The sequence below is a fragment of the Liolophura sinensis genome, chromosome 10 (genome assembly GCF_032854445.1).
Source record: "Liolophura sinensis isolate JHLJ2023 chromosome 10, CUHK_Ljap_v2, whole genome shotgun sequence".
In the NCBI taxonomy this organism is placed as follows: domain Eukaryota; kingdom Metazoa; phylum Mollusca; class Polyplacophora; order Chitonida; family Chitonidae; genus Liolophura; species Liolophura sinensis.
The window spans coordinates 10,571,001-10,586,294 of NC_088304.1; the positions used below are offsets into that span (position 1 = coordinate 10,571,001).

Consider the following 15,294-nt stretch of genomic DNA (forward strand, 5'->3'; position numbering starts at 1 on the left):
CCTCCATGGCTCAGTTGGTTAACGCGCCAGCGCAGCGTTTTGACTCAAGCGCCTCTCTCCAATGCGGTCGCTGTAAAGTCCTCCCACCATAATGCTGGCCACCGTCGTATATTGAAATATTCTTGAGTACGGCGTAAAACACCAATCAAATAAATAAATAAATAAATAAATAAATATTCATTTCATTGGTGTTTTACGCTGTATCAAGAACATTTCACTTATACGTTTGCATCCAGCATTATAGTGGGAGGAATACGGGCAGAGCCCTAGGGGGAAACCCACTGCCATACATAAGCTGCTAGAAGACCTTCCCACGTAGGTAACCAGCATGAGCTGGACTTGAACTCACAGCAACCGCATTGCCGAGAGACTCCTGAGTCATTGCGCCGCGCTGACACATTAACCACCTCCGCGCTGACACACATTCAAACAATGCAAAGGGACCAGACCTTGCAAATGCTTAGTTCACAGGAGAATCCTGGTTTGTGCAGGAATACAATATAAATACAACAGAGAATGTGGTCACTACACTGGATTTGCTCTCTATTCTGTAGTCTTTTTCGGAGTTATGGTGTTAAAATAGGAAATTTCCAATCCACTGGATCAATGCGTCGAAAGAGACATTCGTACAACAGCCGTCAACCAATAAGGACGTTCCGGGTCAATAATCGCAAGGCCAATTCCCAATACGACGCATAACACAAACCTCCAAAGAAAGTATACGAAAACAGGAGGAATCATGCAAAGAGAAGTCAACACTTTTCAATGGTGTTGGAAGGACGCAAGGTATGCTTTAAGTGATTGAGTCAAATCAGAGTTCAAATCGTGTACCATCCTAGAACATCAGGTTTAGATAACAAAATATGAATCTCAGTTGCACTTTGATTGCAACTGTTCATGTCCAACGTGACGATCTAATTCAACATGATGAATATACAACTCCTAGAAACGGGTTAAGCATAATTACAAGCAATCATGAAGCAGAGAGCCAGAGATTCTCGATGCTTTGTCAATATTTACCTACAAGAGAATTATACTCATTGTAAAACTGAAATTTACCAGTAAAGGCGTTTGATGAAATAAGCTTGACACACCAGTTTTCGCAGTAATATTTTCTGAGGTTGACTGAAATCGCCACACAACACGCAGGATATAACAAATGCTACAAGGCGAGATATGTACACGCCATATGGAAAACGATTCGGTATAGTGCTGTCCAAGTAAGGATAATTTATAATGCCAAAATTAAAACCACCTGCCTTGTAATGTCTGCGAGAGAGGAAACCGTTTTGGTCTCTGTACAAATATAGGTCCAGATAAGATGTACCATGTGGAGAGTCTGTGGAGTCGCGGTATTATAAGAGAAGTTCCCATCGGAGTCAAGGTATAATAAGGGGAGTTCCTATGGGAGTCAAGGTATTATAAGGGGAGTTCCCACCGGAGTCAAGGTATTATAAGGGAAGTTACCATCACCCTTAATTTCACAGTTACGGTTTGATTGAAAGTGTTCCAACGTGATGATATCATTCAACACAATGTATATACAGCCTCTAGCGAAGGACATGTCAGCATGGCATAGTAAAAGGTTTACAGCATAGAGGGTAAAACCGGAGCACGATAACCGTGTGGTAACTGGCAAATGGTCAGACGTAACAGGTGAAATACGGCCTTTGTCAGTGTCAGATCACTAGAAATTCTCATTTGCTCACAAGAAATACTACTATTAACTGAAAAGTTTAAGAAACTTAGAACAAAGGCGTTTGAATGGAATATTTTTTTAACTTAGAATCAGTTTTTGTAAAAAACAGGATGACACGTTGATTAAAATCCCCACATAACACAATTGCTGGATATGATAAATACTATACCAGGAATTAAGGCATTGTTCAAAAATTCTCCGACAGTGCATGTACATCTCTTAGTCGGCTGAAAAAGAGGTTGGGCCTACTAACAGGAAAATGGCAACAAACCATAAAGTGACACAGATATATACTTATATACCGTACATACACATTACAGCATGGAAAGCCTACAGTTTCGATGTAACACGAATCAAGTAAATAAATAAATATAGACATGGCACTTTTTATCAATGCCTCGATTATTCACCCATTACACTGATCACTTTTAGCCACTGAGCTATCGATGACAGAAAAGCTGTATTCAAAGGCCCGTTGGTGCTTAGCTAATTAGCGTACAGGTCTTGTAGCTGGTATTTATCCGAGCACTTGCTCCGAGGCCAAAACATGTGACATGTCTAAGCTGAAATGAAAGGTTGGGGCGAACAATTCACGTGTAACAGCCCTGGGCCAATACATGCATATTAAAGCCATAAGCTACACCAGTATCGTGACCTTGGAGTGCATTTACAGCTGCCATTACTGCGCAGCACTGTGAGAATAGTGTTTCCGTTCGCCTCTTGACCTGCGCGCGAGAGTACCTGTCACGTACATAGACCTGTGCTATGCGTCATCATATAATATAGTTCTGTTGGAATTTAACAGTCCTCCGGTAGGTAGGAGAATATAGATTTCTTCTTTCCTGCGTTTTCTTGTTCCGCGATGGGTGTGTGCGACTGGGTGTTCTTCTTGCCGACGTGGCTGTACGTCTTGCTGTTTGTAGCAGCTGCCTTATACATGTAAGTATCTTGAACCTTCATGGCTTTTCTTACACAGATCATACTCCCCACAGTGCATGCGACGCTCTCTACGCTCGCTGAACATCCCTGCCACTACTGGCCAACCTTGACCTCTTGATCCATATGTGCCACACGTTGGCTGTAGGCCAGTTGGTTTCATCACTATGTAAATATTCTCTCTCAAAACTATAATCAGTGTTCATCAATAAAAATGCTTCTTTTACCCATTGCAATAACAGCCTTCATCCTTTTGAAATGCATATATATCAAGTATTCTGAATGCACCCTCTGTCTCACCCCCTGGCCACAGTGAATCTGGCGTTCTTCCATATTTGTGTACATTATTTGCTAGTGTGTATTTGCATACTCTCATTGTTGTTGACTCTACTGCCGGTTACTCAGGCTAGGGTGACCTAGTTTCTGTTTATAGCAGGGGAATCCCCTAACGGCAACTGCGCTCTGTACACGTACTACAAATAGCCTCAGGAGAAGAACAACACAAGCAACATTTTCACAGAAATATCAGGTGCAGCATGGTGGTGAACATGTACATTGTCTGACAGCCTCCTCCATACCCTTTAAAGCCTTTTCGATGCTTGTAAGAAGCCTTAACGGATAGGTACACATGTGCTACAATATACACTGCAATACTTTAACAAGATTATATATTCAAAATTTTTCATTAGATTAACAGTTTATCAAACTTTTACACTGACTGACAAGTTTTAATGCGAATTTCGACATGCTCCCAAACCAGGATCACGTGCATGGCATTGTTATCATCCAATATATTTCATCTGATGAACAGCTTACCAATAAGACTGAAATATCTGATGAAAGAAACAATATATGGGGGCGTTTTAGCCTTGACTTAATCAGATGGAAAACTAACTAAAATGTGTAACTGAATGGGAATTTCAATTCCTCATTCATTCACCTTATTCAAACAACCGACCGATTCAGTGACCTAATAGTTATATACAGGTCGGGAGACCAGGGATCAAACCTGTGTCGGGTCAGATCAAAAACTTTAAATTTGGTACTTGTGTATGTCTCGCTTGGCGGGCAGCACTGAGATGTTACAGCAAGGAAAGGGGGCTAGTTTGCCCGGTGTCAGTATGACCATAATGTCGTGTGTCATATCTGGTGTCTTCGGCAAGATACTTCAGTGGCGGCAGGGTACACGTAAGGACTCCTCGTCGTCGTATATCTGAAAAAAAAATGGGTAGGCCTAAGTAAGACGTTTAACCCCAAGCATACATGTGCATATATATAAAAAATATTCATAAAATCGTGATATTCATGAAACTTCAACTCAAACAGGAATGTCCCCGTCTTCTTTTGAATCGTGTAAGTATTACAGTCGCTGTGAGTTCAAGTCCAGCTCATGCTGGCTTCCTCTCCGGCCGTAAGTGGGAAGGTCTGCCAGCAACCTGCGGATGGTCGTGGGTTTCCCCCGGGCTGTGCCCGGTTTCCACCCACCATAATGCTGGCCGCCGTCGTATAAGTGAAATATTCTTGAGTACGCCGTAAAACACCAATCAAATGAAAATGAATAAAAATGTAAGAATTACAAATAATTTAAGTTTTTCTTCTCATCGGAGTTTAGTTATGGAGTATGGCCTTACAAGACCACAAAAATCCCATACCCGGGTCCGAAGCCGTTACCTTTCATTGGAAATATGATGGACATTTTTAGAGTAGTAAGTATGTTTCTTTTCTTTAGGCTATGTAACTTACACCACGCATTAACTTACACCACGTTTCTTTAGGCTATGTAACTTATACCACGCATTTGTGGAAAGTTATAGAGCCATGCGGCTATGGGGCATATAATTTGCAACTATTTAAACATTTACATGAACAGCTAAAATAAAATCCTAACTGAGGTAAACTGACAAGAGGCCGTATTTCACCGGTTACATGTGACTATTTGCCAGCTGTCACACTATCGTCGTTGCTCTGGTTTTACTCTCTATGCTGTACGTCTTAATTGCTTTGTTAAACTGAATATATTGTCGTTATTGCTCTCTCTAACAGCTGACAGCTATTCCCCCACTCACTTATTTGACGGCAGTTGTATAAGCAAAATATCCCTGAATACGGGGTTAAGCCTGTTTTAAATGATAAAAGATACATTTGTAATAAATGTGCTTTTCTGTTTACAGGGAGTACAGGAGGCAGATCGTGAAAACGTGAAGAAATACGGCCCTGTGTATTTGTAAGTCGTTAAAACATACTTGCATCACTTGATCTTCACTTTCTAAATCTTCACGCCAGTAATTTAAATAGAGAATTCCCTGAGTTGATTTTTAGACTTTGAATAATGCCAAAAACGGAAAAATCAGAATTATTTTGCTGTATTAATATGTTTTACATTTGAGGATGACATATGTCAAATGATTGGTTTTATACACAACTCGTACAGCCCTTCAAGGAGCTTAGTTATCTCAGTTTGCCCTTTATATTTTATCCCTGCCTACACGGGGATTCTGCTGGTGAACAAAATATCTCCGAGGCTTAGTCCCTTTGAGATGTTTTCATGGTATTATTGGTTACATGTGAAGGCAACACAGAATTTTGAGTATTCTTGTGACGTCAAATAAATTGCTCCTGGCATTATTACATTGTTTTGTCTAAATCTGTTTGTAATTTGCTACTATTTAAGCATTTACGTGAAGAGTTAGAATAAAACTCTGACAAAGGTAAACTGACAAGAGGCCGGATTTCACCGGTTGCACCAGCTTCACACAGGCTATTATTAAAGCGTTTCATTAGCCGGATATTAACTCACCAATAGCTCATTGCATTAAAGAAGGCTTTTATCACATCTTCACTAAAGTAATCATTATCAGATGACTCTGTAGACTTATTGCTGAAATCTGCCGACGTAATTCGGAACATTATTCTGCTATAGCTTAATGAAAGTTACTACAAAATTATTCCTTTGAAAATATAACTTTATGCTCAAAGATATCAGAGGAAAGCAATATTGAAATCCACCCGACCAGTCAACTCATTCAACTGTGTAGGCTGTTACTATCAGTTAAAGTTTGATGTCATGAAATCGCCACATGAATCTAATTTGCAAACATCTCCGGCCATACGTGTGAAGGTCTGTCAGCAACCTGCGGATGGTCGTGGGTTTCCCTCGGGCTCTGCCCGGTTTCCTCCCACCATAATGCTAGCCGCCGTCGTATAAGTGAAATACTCTTGAGTACGGCGTAAAACACCAATCAAATAAATAAATAAATAATTTGCAAACATGTCTGAATATTGTTTGGCTTCTGGATCCTGAATACTGAAAAGTCTTTTCTCCCCTTTTACCTCGTATGTTTGGACACTATGGTTAGCACATTTGAGACTACTATTTTCATAAAGGCTTTTCAATCCTGCTACCAAGGTCTCTCCCTGTAAGGAACTATTAGTGTGACCTGTAATATATTTTATTCTCCATTATGGCACAGGAACTGGTTGGCTCGCACTCCAGAACTGATGATTTCCGACCCAGACATGGTGAAAGAAATTTTCATCAAACAATTCCCCAACTTCGTCAACAGGACAGTTGTGGTGAGATTATCTTTTTCAGTTTAAAAAGTTTTTAACAAATTCATTTGTTATTATTGACAAGCAATACTGCCGCTTGATATCTTGTTTTGAAGAGATAAGCTGTTTTAATTTTTCCTTATCGCTGTCAAAATAGAGTCAGCAACTTAGCATCTCATAAATAGAGAGCCAGCAGCTGACTATTTTTCCTTTTTCTCAGAGAGGGACGGTATCGCTGTCAAAAATAGAGAGTCAACAGCTTACTATATTGGAAGACGATCACTGGAAGTTTGTTCGTGCCACTTTGACTCCGGCTTTTAGCTCCGGTAGACTCCGAGAGGTAAGACTCTAATATACATCATTCGATTTTTGTCAGTATAACTTCGACTCCAATTTTTATCTGAGACAGATCAATCGGACCACTTTGACTCCAAACTTTAGCGCCGACACACTCTGGGAGGTAAGACTGATAAATCACTACAAATTTTATCAGGACTCCGAGAGGTAAGACTGAAATATCAATAGAAAATTTGTAGAGTGTACTTTGGCCTTAAGCTCAGGTAGACTCCGAGAGCTAAGACTCTGATATATCCATAGAATTTTGTCCAGCTCACTTTGACTCCAACCTTTAGCTCCGACACACTCTGAGAGGTAAGACATAGTTTTTTCCGGGTCCTTTTGACTCTGACCTTTAACCCCGGCAGAGTGTGAATGTAAAAACTTTGTTGTATAATTGGAATTTTTGTTCTGGCCACATTGACATTTTAGTTGGGACAGACAACGTTTAACACAAGCAACCAAAGAACTAAGAAAGATTATAAAGAGAGACATTAGACAGATAAAATTTCATCATTATCTGAATCATGTATCATTCTGGTTGACAAGCTCTAAGTAACCACTCCGGCCGTATGTGGGAAGGTCTTGCAGCAACCTGCGGATGGTCGTGGGTTTCCCCTGGGCTCTGCCCGGTTTCCACCCACCATAATGCTGGCCGCCGTCGTATAAGTGAAATATTCTTGAGTACGGCGTAAAACACCAATCAAAAAAAAAAATCTAAGTAACCAAAATGTGTATCTCAGTTGCGCTTTGATTGCAGCTGTTCTCATATCCAGCGTGGCTCTGTAATTCAACACGATAGCCCCAAGCTCCGGGTTAAGCAAGACCATGAAGCAGTGCTCCAGAGATTGCGTACAATTTTTCCATATGGACTGGTTGGGGAACTTTACTCATTGTCAGATTTAAGAAAATTAGAGTTAGCATAATTATGACGTACGTAATATAATTAGGCGTTTGACGACACATTCTTGACACGCAAATCTGTGTAGTAATGACTTATGAGGTAGAGAAGACATAAGGTATCTCTCTTTATATATGGCCTAATGCCTTTCAATAGCATCATCGAAGTTCGTTTTAATCTTGACTGTTACTACCTGAACGAATTCTGCAACGTATACCATTATTTTGATAACACAGATTTCCTTTCATGGTCAACAGTATTTATCATTGTTATTCACAGATGGTCCCCATCCTCCAAGGGTGTTTGAATAACCTACAAGATGTCATCTTTGAGGGCTCCAAAGAAGGAAAGAGTGTAGAAATGAAAAAGTTTGTGGGTCTTTTATCGAACGTTTACATTTCTTGGATAACTTCGTGCGTGTAATCAGATTTACTGATTTATTTAACTGTTTTCACTGCCAAAGACTAGGATTGATTCCACACCTCGCGTACCTCAGCGTTTGCTAGATATGCACTTTACCACTGAGCTGTGCACATTGCACGTTTTTCTCTCTTTTCATCTGACAATTGTACTAAAGCATGTCTCGAGATTTTAAACGATTTACCCTTTGCAGGATCTTCCAGAATTTTACTATGGATGCTATTGCTACCACAGCTTTTGGTATAGACACGAACCTTCAAAAGAACTCAGATGATCCCTTTGCCAAGCTGTTGGAAACCATGTTCCAAAAGAGAATATCCTTTCTCATGTTCCTCAATAGTAAGTATCGATAAATAAGAAAATGGTCCGTTTTCCAGTACTCATGAACTTAATCGCATTCGAGTAAATGTTTTTGAGTACGTTGTTACAATTTTAAACGAATCAAATAAATAAGTAAACAGATAAATATAGATTTCCACTGAATCAGACAACAGCAGATACGTGACTAATGGCAAGCCTCTGGTAATAAGTCACATCATTACACATTTCAAAGCAGGAGAGATTTGTTAGCTGTCATTATCAGTTGTTTTGCTTGAAGAGAAACAGATTCGTTGAACAGCATGCTTTTTTTTCAAAATTGCCGGAACCTACTGCTCCTAAAAATGCAGGAATTAGCGTTATGCGTACACTCGAGAATATTTCCGCTGATACGATGGTCGTCAACGGGCGGTGTCCGGAAATGAACCAGTCTCTTTCACACTGTATCGACCATATTGGTTGTACATTACTGGTGTTCAATGATTGCTGTCGATGGGTTATTATCATGAAAGGCTCCATTACAAGAACAATGAGAGGAGGGGTATGAAGATTGATGCTCAAAGTAAAGATTTTCACCAACATATTCGCCCTCTTCACCACTGAGCCAAGTCAAGCTACCTCTTGTTTAAGACGTTTACTTTTTTTTACTTGTGTGAATGTGATTATCGATATTGGAATTTCCTTTTTCCGATGATTTCCGATGATTGGTGTTTTTCGGGGTATAGATATCTGATATTCAAGTATACCATTCAAACATAAATTAAATGGCAATAATACCACAGATAACAAGTACTGTGATGACAGTGTGAATGTTGGTATCAGGCTTAATCAGTGCTGAACCCTCTACAAAGCAAGCCTTACACATGTAGAACAAATCCTCAAAGAGTTAATTAATATCTCATGTACTTATATATGAACCAGGATGACGCGTGCTTGGGTTATTTCGGTCACACGGCTCACTCAACTCCATGCCGACGCAATATATACCGGAAACACAGTACAGGGTATAATAAAAAAAAACTTTTCAGCATAGAGCATAAAACCAGAGCAGCAGCGACAGTGTGAGAATTGGCAAATGGTCACATGTACCACCGTGTCGACTAGAGCAAATTATTCTCAAAACTTTGTTAAGCATGTTCTATTACATTTTGTCCTCTATATATATCCTATGAGAGACAAAAATACAGAGGTTTAGAAAAATGTTTTAACATAAATTCGATTGACGAATTAGTCTGTAAAAGTTTTGCAAAAACTGATGAGATTTATTTTATGTATAGAAACTGGATTTTTTATGCTCTTTTTGCATTCAAAACGGACGAACAGAGTGTTTTTTTTTTTTGCAGCCAAGAGCTCAGTAAAGTGGCTCTGCCTGTTGGTCGGTCGATTGGATTGTTTCTAGGTAAATTTGTGACAGCATGCCGTTCACTTAACGAGATACCTGCATGGGAATACGAAGACATCGACTTTTTGCAGGATGTCGCAGATATTGCGATTTTGCGCTTGTTTACTCTTGGTTTACTGTACACACCAATTCTGACTGTTACACGTCATGTTTACACTAACTTTTAGTGAACTGTTTTCAGAAGCCGTTTCTTTTTTCTTAATTATCAGTGATGTTTCCACCATTGACTTGGATCATGGAGTATTTTGAGATTAGTGCCATGCCAAAAGAAACTCGAGATGCCATGGATGCCATTATCCAAAATATCAGAAGTAACATTTCAGAGCGGAAGGAGAAAAACATTGTAAGTTTGCACTGATTTCCGTTTGTGTGTGCCTTTTGTTAGGTCCCTCTCATGACAAAGCTCCAAAGTTTATCTAACGTTCTTTATAAGCTTGTTTATTTTGTTCGCTTATTATTTAGGTTAAAGTTGTTGACATCAACAAGAGAATACCAACATTTGTAATTCGACCCAATTCGGGTTTGAATTTGGACCTCGCGGTTATGACATGTATGAGGCAGCCGATCTGACTTCATATGTTGGACATGGAAATGTAAGCCGCCATATTTTTAAGGCGAAATTTTTATCGTCATTCTTGCTTTTCTCTGAACCAGAAAAAGCCGTTCAAAATCGCCACAAAAATGTTATGTGCATAAATATCACCAGTGTCTCAAAGTTATATACTTATCGGTACTTATAGTTATTCAAATGTTTTTATTGATATGGAACATATGTATATATGGTTAATCAAATTTTGTAGTTTTTATGTACATAATTGTGTTTGTTAAAAATTTATGCGATCTATGCTTATATATGTATATGAAAACCTGCTTTTTCAAAAGTGTTCTTCAGTCTAAATCTCTTGTACCACCACATTCAGTGGTACAATCTGAAGTATTGAAATAATAAAGTAATAAAAAATTACCCTTACAGAAGAGGCGTGACTTACTTCAGTTGATGATGGATGCTCAGATTGATGACCTTGATCCCTCCGCCATTGACACAAAAGTACTGGAGAACGACATCCAGAAACAAAGGAAAGGTACGACTCCGATCGCCAGGTCGTCATGTAGTTGTCACAACAAGAGCATTCACCAATAGCCAATTGGCCAATAGCCTGATAAAAAGATAGAAATTCACTTGACTCGATCTTAAACTTAAAGCAACATGTAAGGGAAGCTGTAAGCAGATTTTTCATAACTCTAGACCTAAAGGGGTTGCATTTAAAGGTAGTTTTAGTGTAAATTCAAGGCTTTGGTATCTTGCTCACTGACTTGAACATTTCTGGTGTGCAATAAACCAGTCGTAAGTTTTAAGCAATGGAATATTTTGATAAATATATATAAACATATTCCGGTCTGGTTCTATGAATTTAACATAACGATTATATTAGATTAACAGGACATTATGTTGCTTATGACACAATATTGTGTTATAATAACAAAATACATTCTGGCATCACAGACTTTCTGTTCAAATTAACGGATTATTTTTTTGAGTGTATGACAACAGAATGATATCCCAAAGCTAAACATTGTCGCCTCCACAGAGCCTTGGGGGCCATTTGTCTATTTCTTATCGTGGAAGTATTTGCGTTAAAGTAAAGCTACCGACGGAATATCATTAGTTTCACAATATTTGACACGAAAAACCCGCCAAAAACATAATTCAGAAGATCAGTCCAATCATATTTCATGTATACCACCCATATAAAAATTAGCCACGCCGTCACGTTGAAAAGGGATGTCCCTCTATTGTGGTCACGTGATTCCTCGTAATGTGCGTACTGGTATCTACAGTCTGTTTCTTTCAGAGAGTCGCCTACATTCTGCTGTCGTGCTACCAATCTTGCCTTTAGTCAGTGTCACGTAACAAACCATGCTCTACACATTGATACGTTGGACGTCCATGTTATTACAAAGAAAAAGCAGAAGACTTTTTCTAATTCATAATGTTAAAGTCCATAGGCTTAGCTTCGACACCATGAACGCATTGCCTCGGGTGACGTCATAATTATTCAAAAACAAGTTACATGCTGTGGAGAGTAATTTGTTTTACAATAGCTGCACCAACAAGCTGTTTGAATAAACTTCATGCAATAACACAGCCTACAGTATTGTCTCTACGGATAACTAGATAGATTGAATTTCCTAATACCCATATCTGAAACTATACTGCCGTAAGATCATATGCTACAAGAGATAAAGTCAAATTCATTTATTAAGGTTATATAATATTAAAACGTGGGAAAGATTTCAAATATGGCTATCTCAGAAACAGGGTTTACAGTAAAAGTCGACAGCAGTTCAGGTCACTGGTGTCACCCTCCCTCAATTCATGTTGTACTCCACCCAATACCCACCATTGTACTGGTTTATAAAATAATTATGAGGTCACTCAGGGAAGCTGGTTCTTGCCATCGAAAGCGAGCTTATGTCGTGTAATTAAGTTTTCCCAGTCTTTTTTGCTCAGGCTTGACCGAAACTGAAATAATGGCTCAATCCGTTGTGTTTCTGCTGGCTGGATACGCAACTACGGCTGGAACCTTGGGCATGCTAGCCCACTCGTTGGCGGTAAATCCCGACTGCCAAGAAAAGCTAATTGAGGAGATTGACAGAGAATTGAAAAACGTAGGTATTGTTTTTTTTATAATGGAGACTGAGTAAAGCTTCGAAAAAAATAATTAATCATTAATATTAAGAAACAGCAGTCGTATTTCTACCGCTCAAATTTAGTTTTTACCAACACTGAAAACAAATTACATGCAAATATACAATATATTTCAGACGAGTTGTGACGTCATGTAATGTGACACACTCTCTCTTGTTTTGGAATCATAATTGTGTATTACTTTGGTACTCTTTTGCGGTTAGCTTTGACTAAGTCTTAGAGCAAATCAACAGTGTTGCCTTGCACTCAGTTCCCGAGTGAGTGAGTGCTTGGGGTTTAACGTCGTACTCAACAAATTTTCAGCCATATGACGACGAAGAAATCCTTAGGGTGCATGTACGTGTAATGTGCCGCCTTGTTGCAGGACGGATTTCCACCGCTCTTTTATTTAGTGCTGCTTCACTGAGACGACTTACCGAAGGCAATTAAGCCGCCCCGCCAGAGCCATTATACTGATACAGGTCAACTAGTCGATGCAGTATCCCCTTCATGCTGAAGGCCAAGCGAGGAAGTTACAACTTCCTCTTTTAAGGTCTTAGGTGTGACTCGATCAAGGATTGATCCTGGATCTACCGGTCCCGAAGCGGACGTGTTCAGATAGGATATGAATCATTTGAGCGACAGACCGACATACAAACAAACATCGATAAATAACAGACAGACAGAGTGACACGGGTACTATTACAGAATAATTCGTCAATCGAATTCAGCTCCCGATTTCCGCTATGTTCAGATAGGATATGAATCATTTGAGAGATAGATCGACCTACAGACAAACATCGATAAATAACAGGTAGATAGAGTGACACGGGGGACGGACTCCCGCGGACAAAACCCGCAGCGGACATAATCCCCTGAATCAATTACAGAATGCTCGACCTCCATTACAGGCTTATGTGGTAAATAGAATGCTCGACCTCCATTCAAGGCTTATCTGGTAAATAGAATACTCGACCTCCATTACAGGCTTATCTGGTAAATAGAATACTCGACCTCCATTCCAGGCTTATCTGGTAAATAGAATACTCGACCTCCATTACAGGCTTATCTGGTAAATAGAATGCTCGACCTCCATTCAAGGCTTATCTGGTAAATAGAATGCTCGACCTCCATTCCAGGCTTATCTGGTAAACAGAATGCTCGACTTCCATTCCAGGCTTATCTGGTAAATAGAATACTCGACCTCCATTCCAGGCTTATCTGGTAAATAGAATACTCGACCTCCATTCCAGGCTTATCTGGTAAACAGAATACTCGACCGCCATTCCAGGCTTATCTGGTAAACAGAATGCTCGACCTCCATTCCAGGCTTATCTGGTAAACAAAATGCTCGACCTCCATTCCACGCTTATCTAGTAAACAGAATGCTCGACCTCCATTCCACGCTTATCTGGTAAACAGAATGCTCGACCTCCATTCCACGCTTATCTGAAAACTAAAGAAGTCTACAGGAGTGGTAAACAACTGCTGTATTGCTGCTTGTGTTAGAACTTTACTTCCTATTGTAAGAACAATATCTTGTATATATGTCAATTGTTCCTATCTCGGAAATATAATAAACATGTTATAGCCTAAAACCTGTAAAGAAAATGGTTGATTTCAAATACTTGTAGCAGTGATGGTTTTAACCTCAGAAAACAAAAGAAACAAAACTTGGCTGTTTTTTTTTCCAGAGGAGTGTAGGTGTTCAGAAACATGTAGCCAACATTCATTTTTCCCGATTTCGGGGAATAATATATAAATTTTAATTTACAGTTAATTCCCGATTTAACGTTAAGATCACTGATGTTTTTATTTATCATATATCCACGAAGGGCATATAAAATAGAGAAAAAAAATACACAATGACCTGTAAAAATAAATTATTATTTTTTATTCTTTTTAAGATCATTCCAAAATAATATTTTTCTTGTGAACTGTAATATGACTTCGTTTAAATTTCTAAATAATCAAAATTTTTAAATAAATCGGCTATGGTGAACACATCAAATTGCATAAAATGCCTGTAAACTGACTCAAAATGCATACCTTAAGGCCGCTGCGATGTGATACTGTGAATCGTAGTAAGCTATAACCTGTATGACATACTGATATATATTGTTTTGAAAACGTACGTGTACAACGATTATGAGAGGAAAAATGTTGAACCCGAGTGACAGACTGGGATACGCTTTGATGACAAAAAAAACTCTCATAGTAAGACGGCAAATCGACCCGAGTGCAAGAGACTGTGCACCTCAAGAAGCGAAACTGACTGTAGATCTATTTCTGGAAACAAAGTCACTCTATAGGAATTCCCGTCAACAGATATTTAGCATCATGTTTGTTAGACCGTCGGATATTGTTGCCTAATTTTTTTTTGTCCGCGGGGCTTTTGTCCGCCGGGGTTTTTGTCCGCGGGGCTTTTGTCCGCCGGGGTTTTTGTCCGCGGGGCTTTTGTCCGCCGGGGTTTTTGTCCGCGGGGCTTTTATCACTGGGGCTTTTGTCCTGGATTCGAGTGACACTGATCTGCTTATCGCGGCTTACACCGTTGGGTTTGTATGATTTCAGGAAAACCCTACGTATGAGAATGTAATGAACCTGCAGTACCTGGACATGTGCCTGTCAGAAGTACTGAGGATATATCCTCCAGCTCAGAGGTGAGGAAAACAATTTTCTCAAAATTAACATTTGTTCAGTGATTAATCTCCTTTGATTTATTTGTTCATTTATTTCCATTTCGCTACATTACTTCACTCCGATTTTCTCCACCTTGCTGCCTGGCTCAGAGCTCAGCACTGAGAGCTTAATGCAAGTAGACATGACTGGTTGGCCCGGTGGCAGTGGTCCCCGGGGGCTGGGTGATGTGTCATGTTTCATAGGTTTTTCTATTACATGAATATTTCTTTCTTTTTTAAGTCTGGTTTTTATTGACTTGGACGACGTCATAATTATCCAAAAACAAGGTTCATGCATTCGTCCATTCAAAGCGTAATCATTTTCTTTGTTGTGGCTCGACTGTTTCCCAGGTTGACTCGCACACA

The 15,294-nt window shown here is 39.4% G+C and overlaps 1 protein-coding gene across 1 annotated transcript in view; it reads left to right on the forward strand.

Moving 5' to 3' along the window:
• Positions 1-2,439: 2,439 nt before the first annotated feature.
• LOC135476314 (cytochrome P450 3A9-like) overlaps positions 2,440-15,294 on the forward strand; it is a 14,643-nt gene continuing 1,788 nt past the window's right edge. Inside the window, exons 1-11 of the mRNA XM_064756303.1 lie at positions 2,440-2,638; positions 4,248-4,341; positions 4,807-4,859; positions 6,106-6,208; positions 6,405-6,524; positions 7,701-7,789; positions 8,035-8,180; positions 9,771-9,904; positions 10,535-10,643; positions 12,074-12,231; positions 14,822-14,910. Of these exons, the coding sequence (XP_064612373.1) occupies positions 2,562-2,638; positions 4,248-4,341; positions 4,807-4,859; positions 6,106-6,208; positions 6,405-6,524; positions 7,701-7,789; positions 8,035-8,180; positions 9,771-9,904; positions 10,535-10,643; positions 12,074-12,231; positions 14,822-14,910 (1,172 nt within the window). The 5' untranslated portion in view covers positions 2,440-2,561. The remainder of the gene's footprint in view (positions 2,639-4,247; positions 4,342-4,806; positions 4,860-6,105; positions 6,209-6,404; positions 6,525-7,700; positions 7,790-8,034; positions 8,181-9,770; positions 9,905-10,534; positions 10,644-12,073; positions 12,232-14,821; positions 14,911-15,294) is intronic.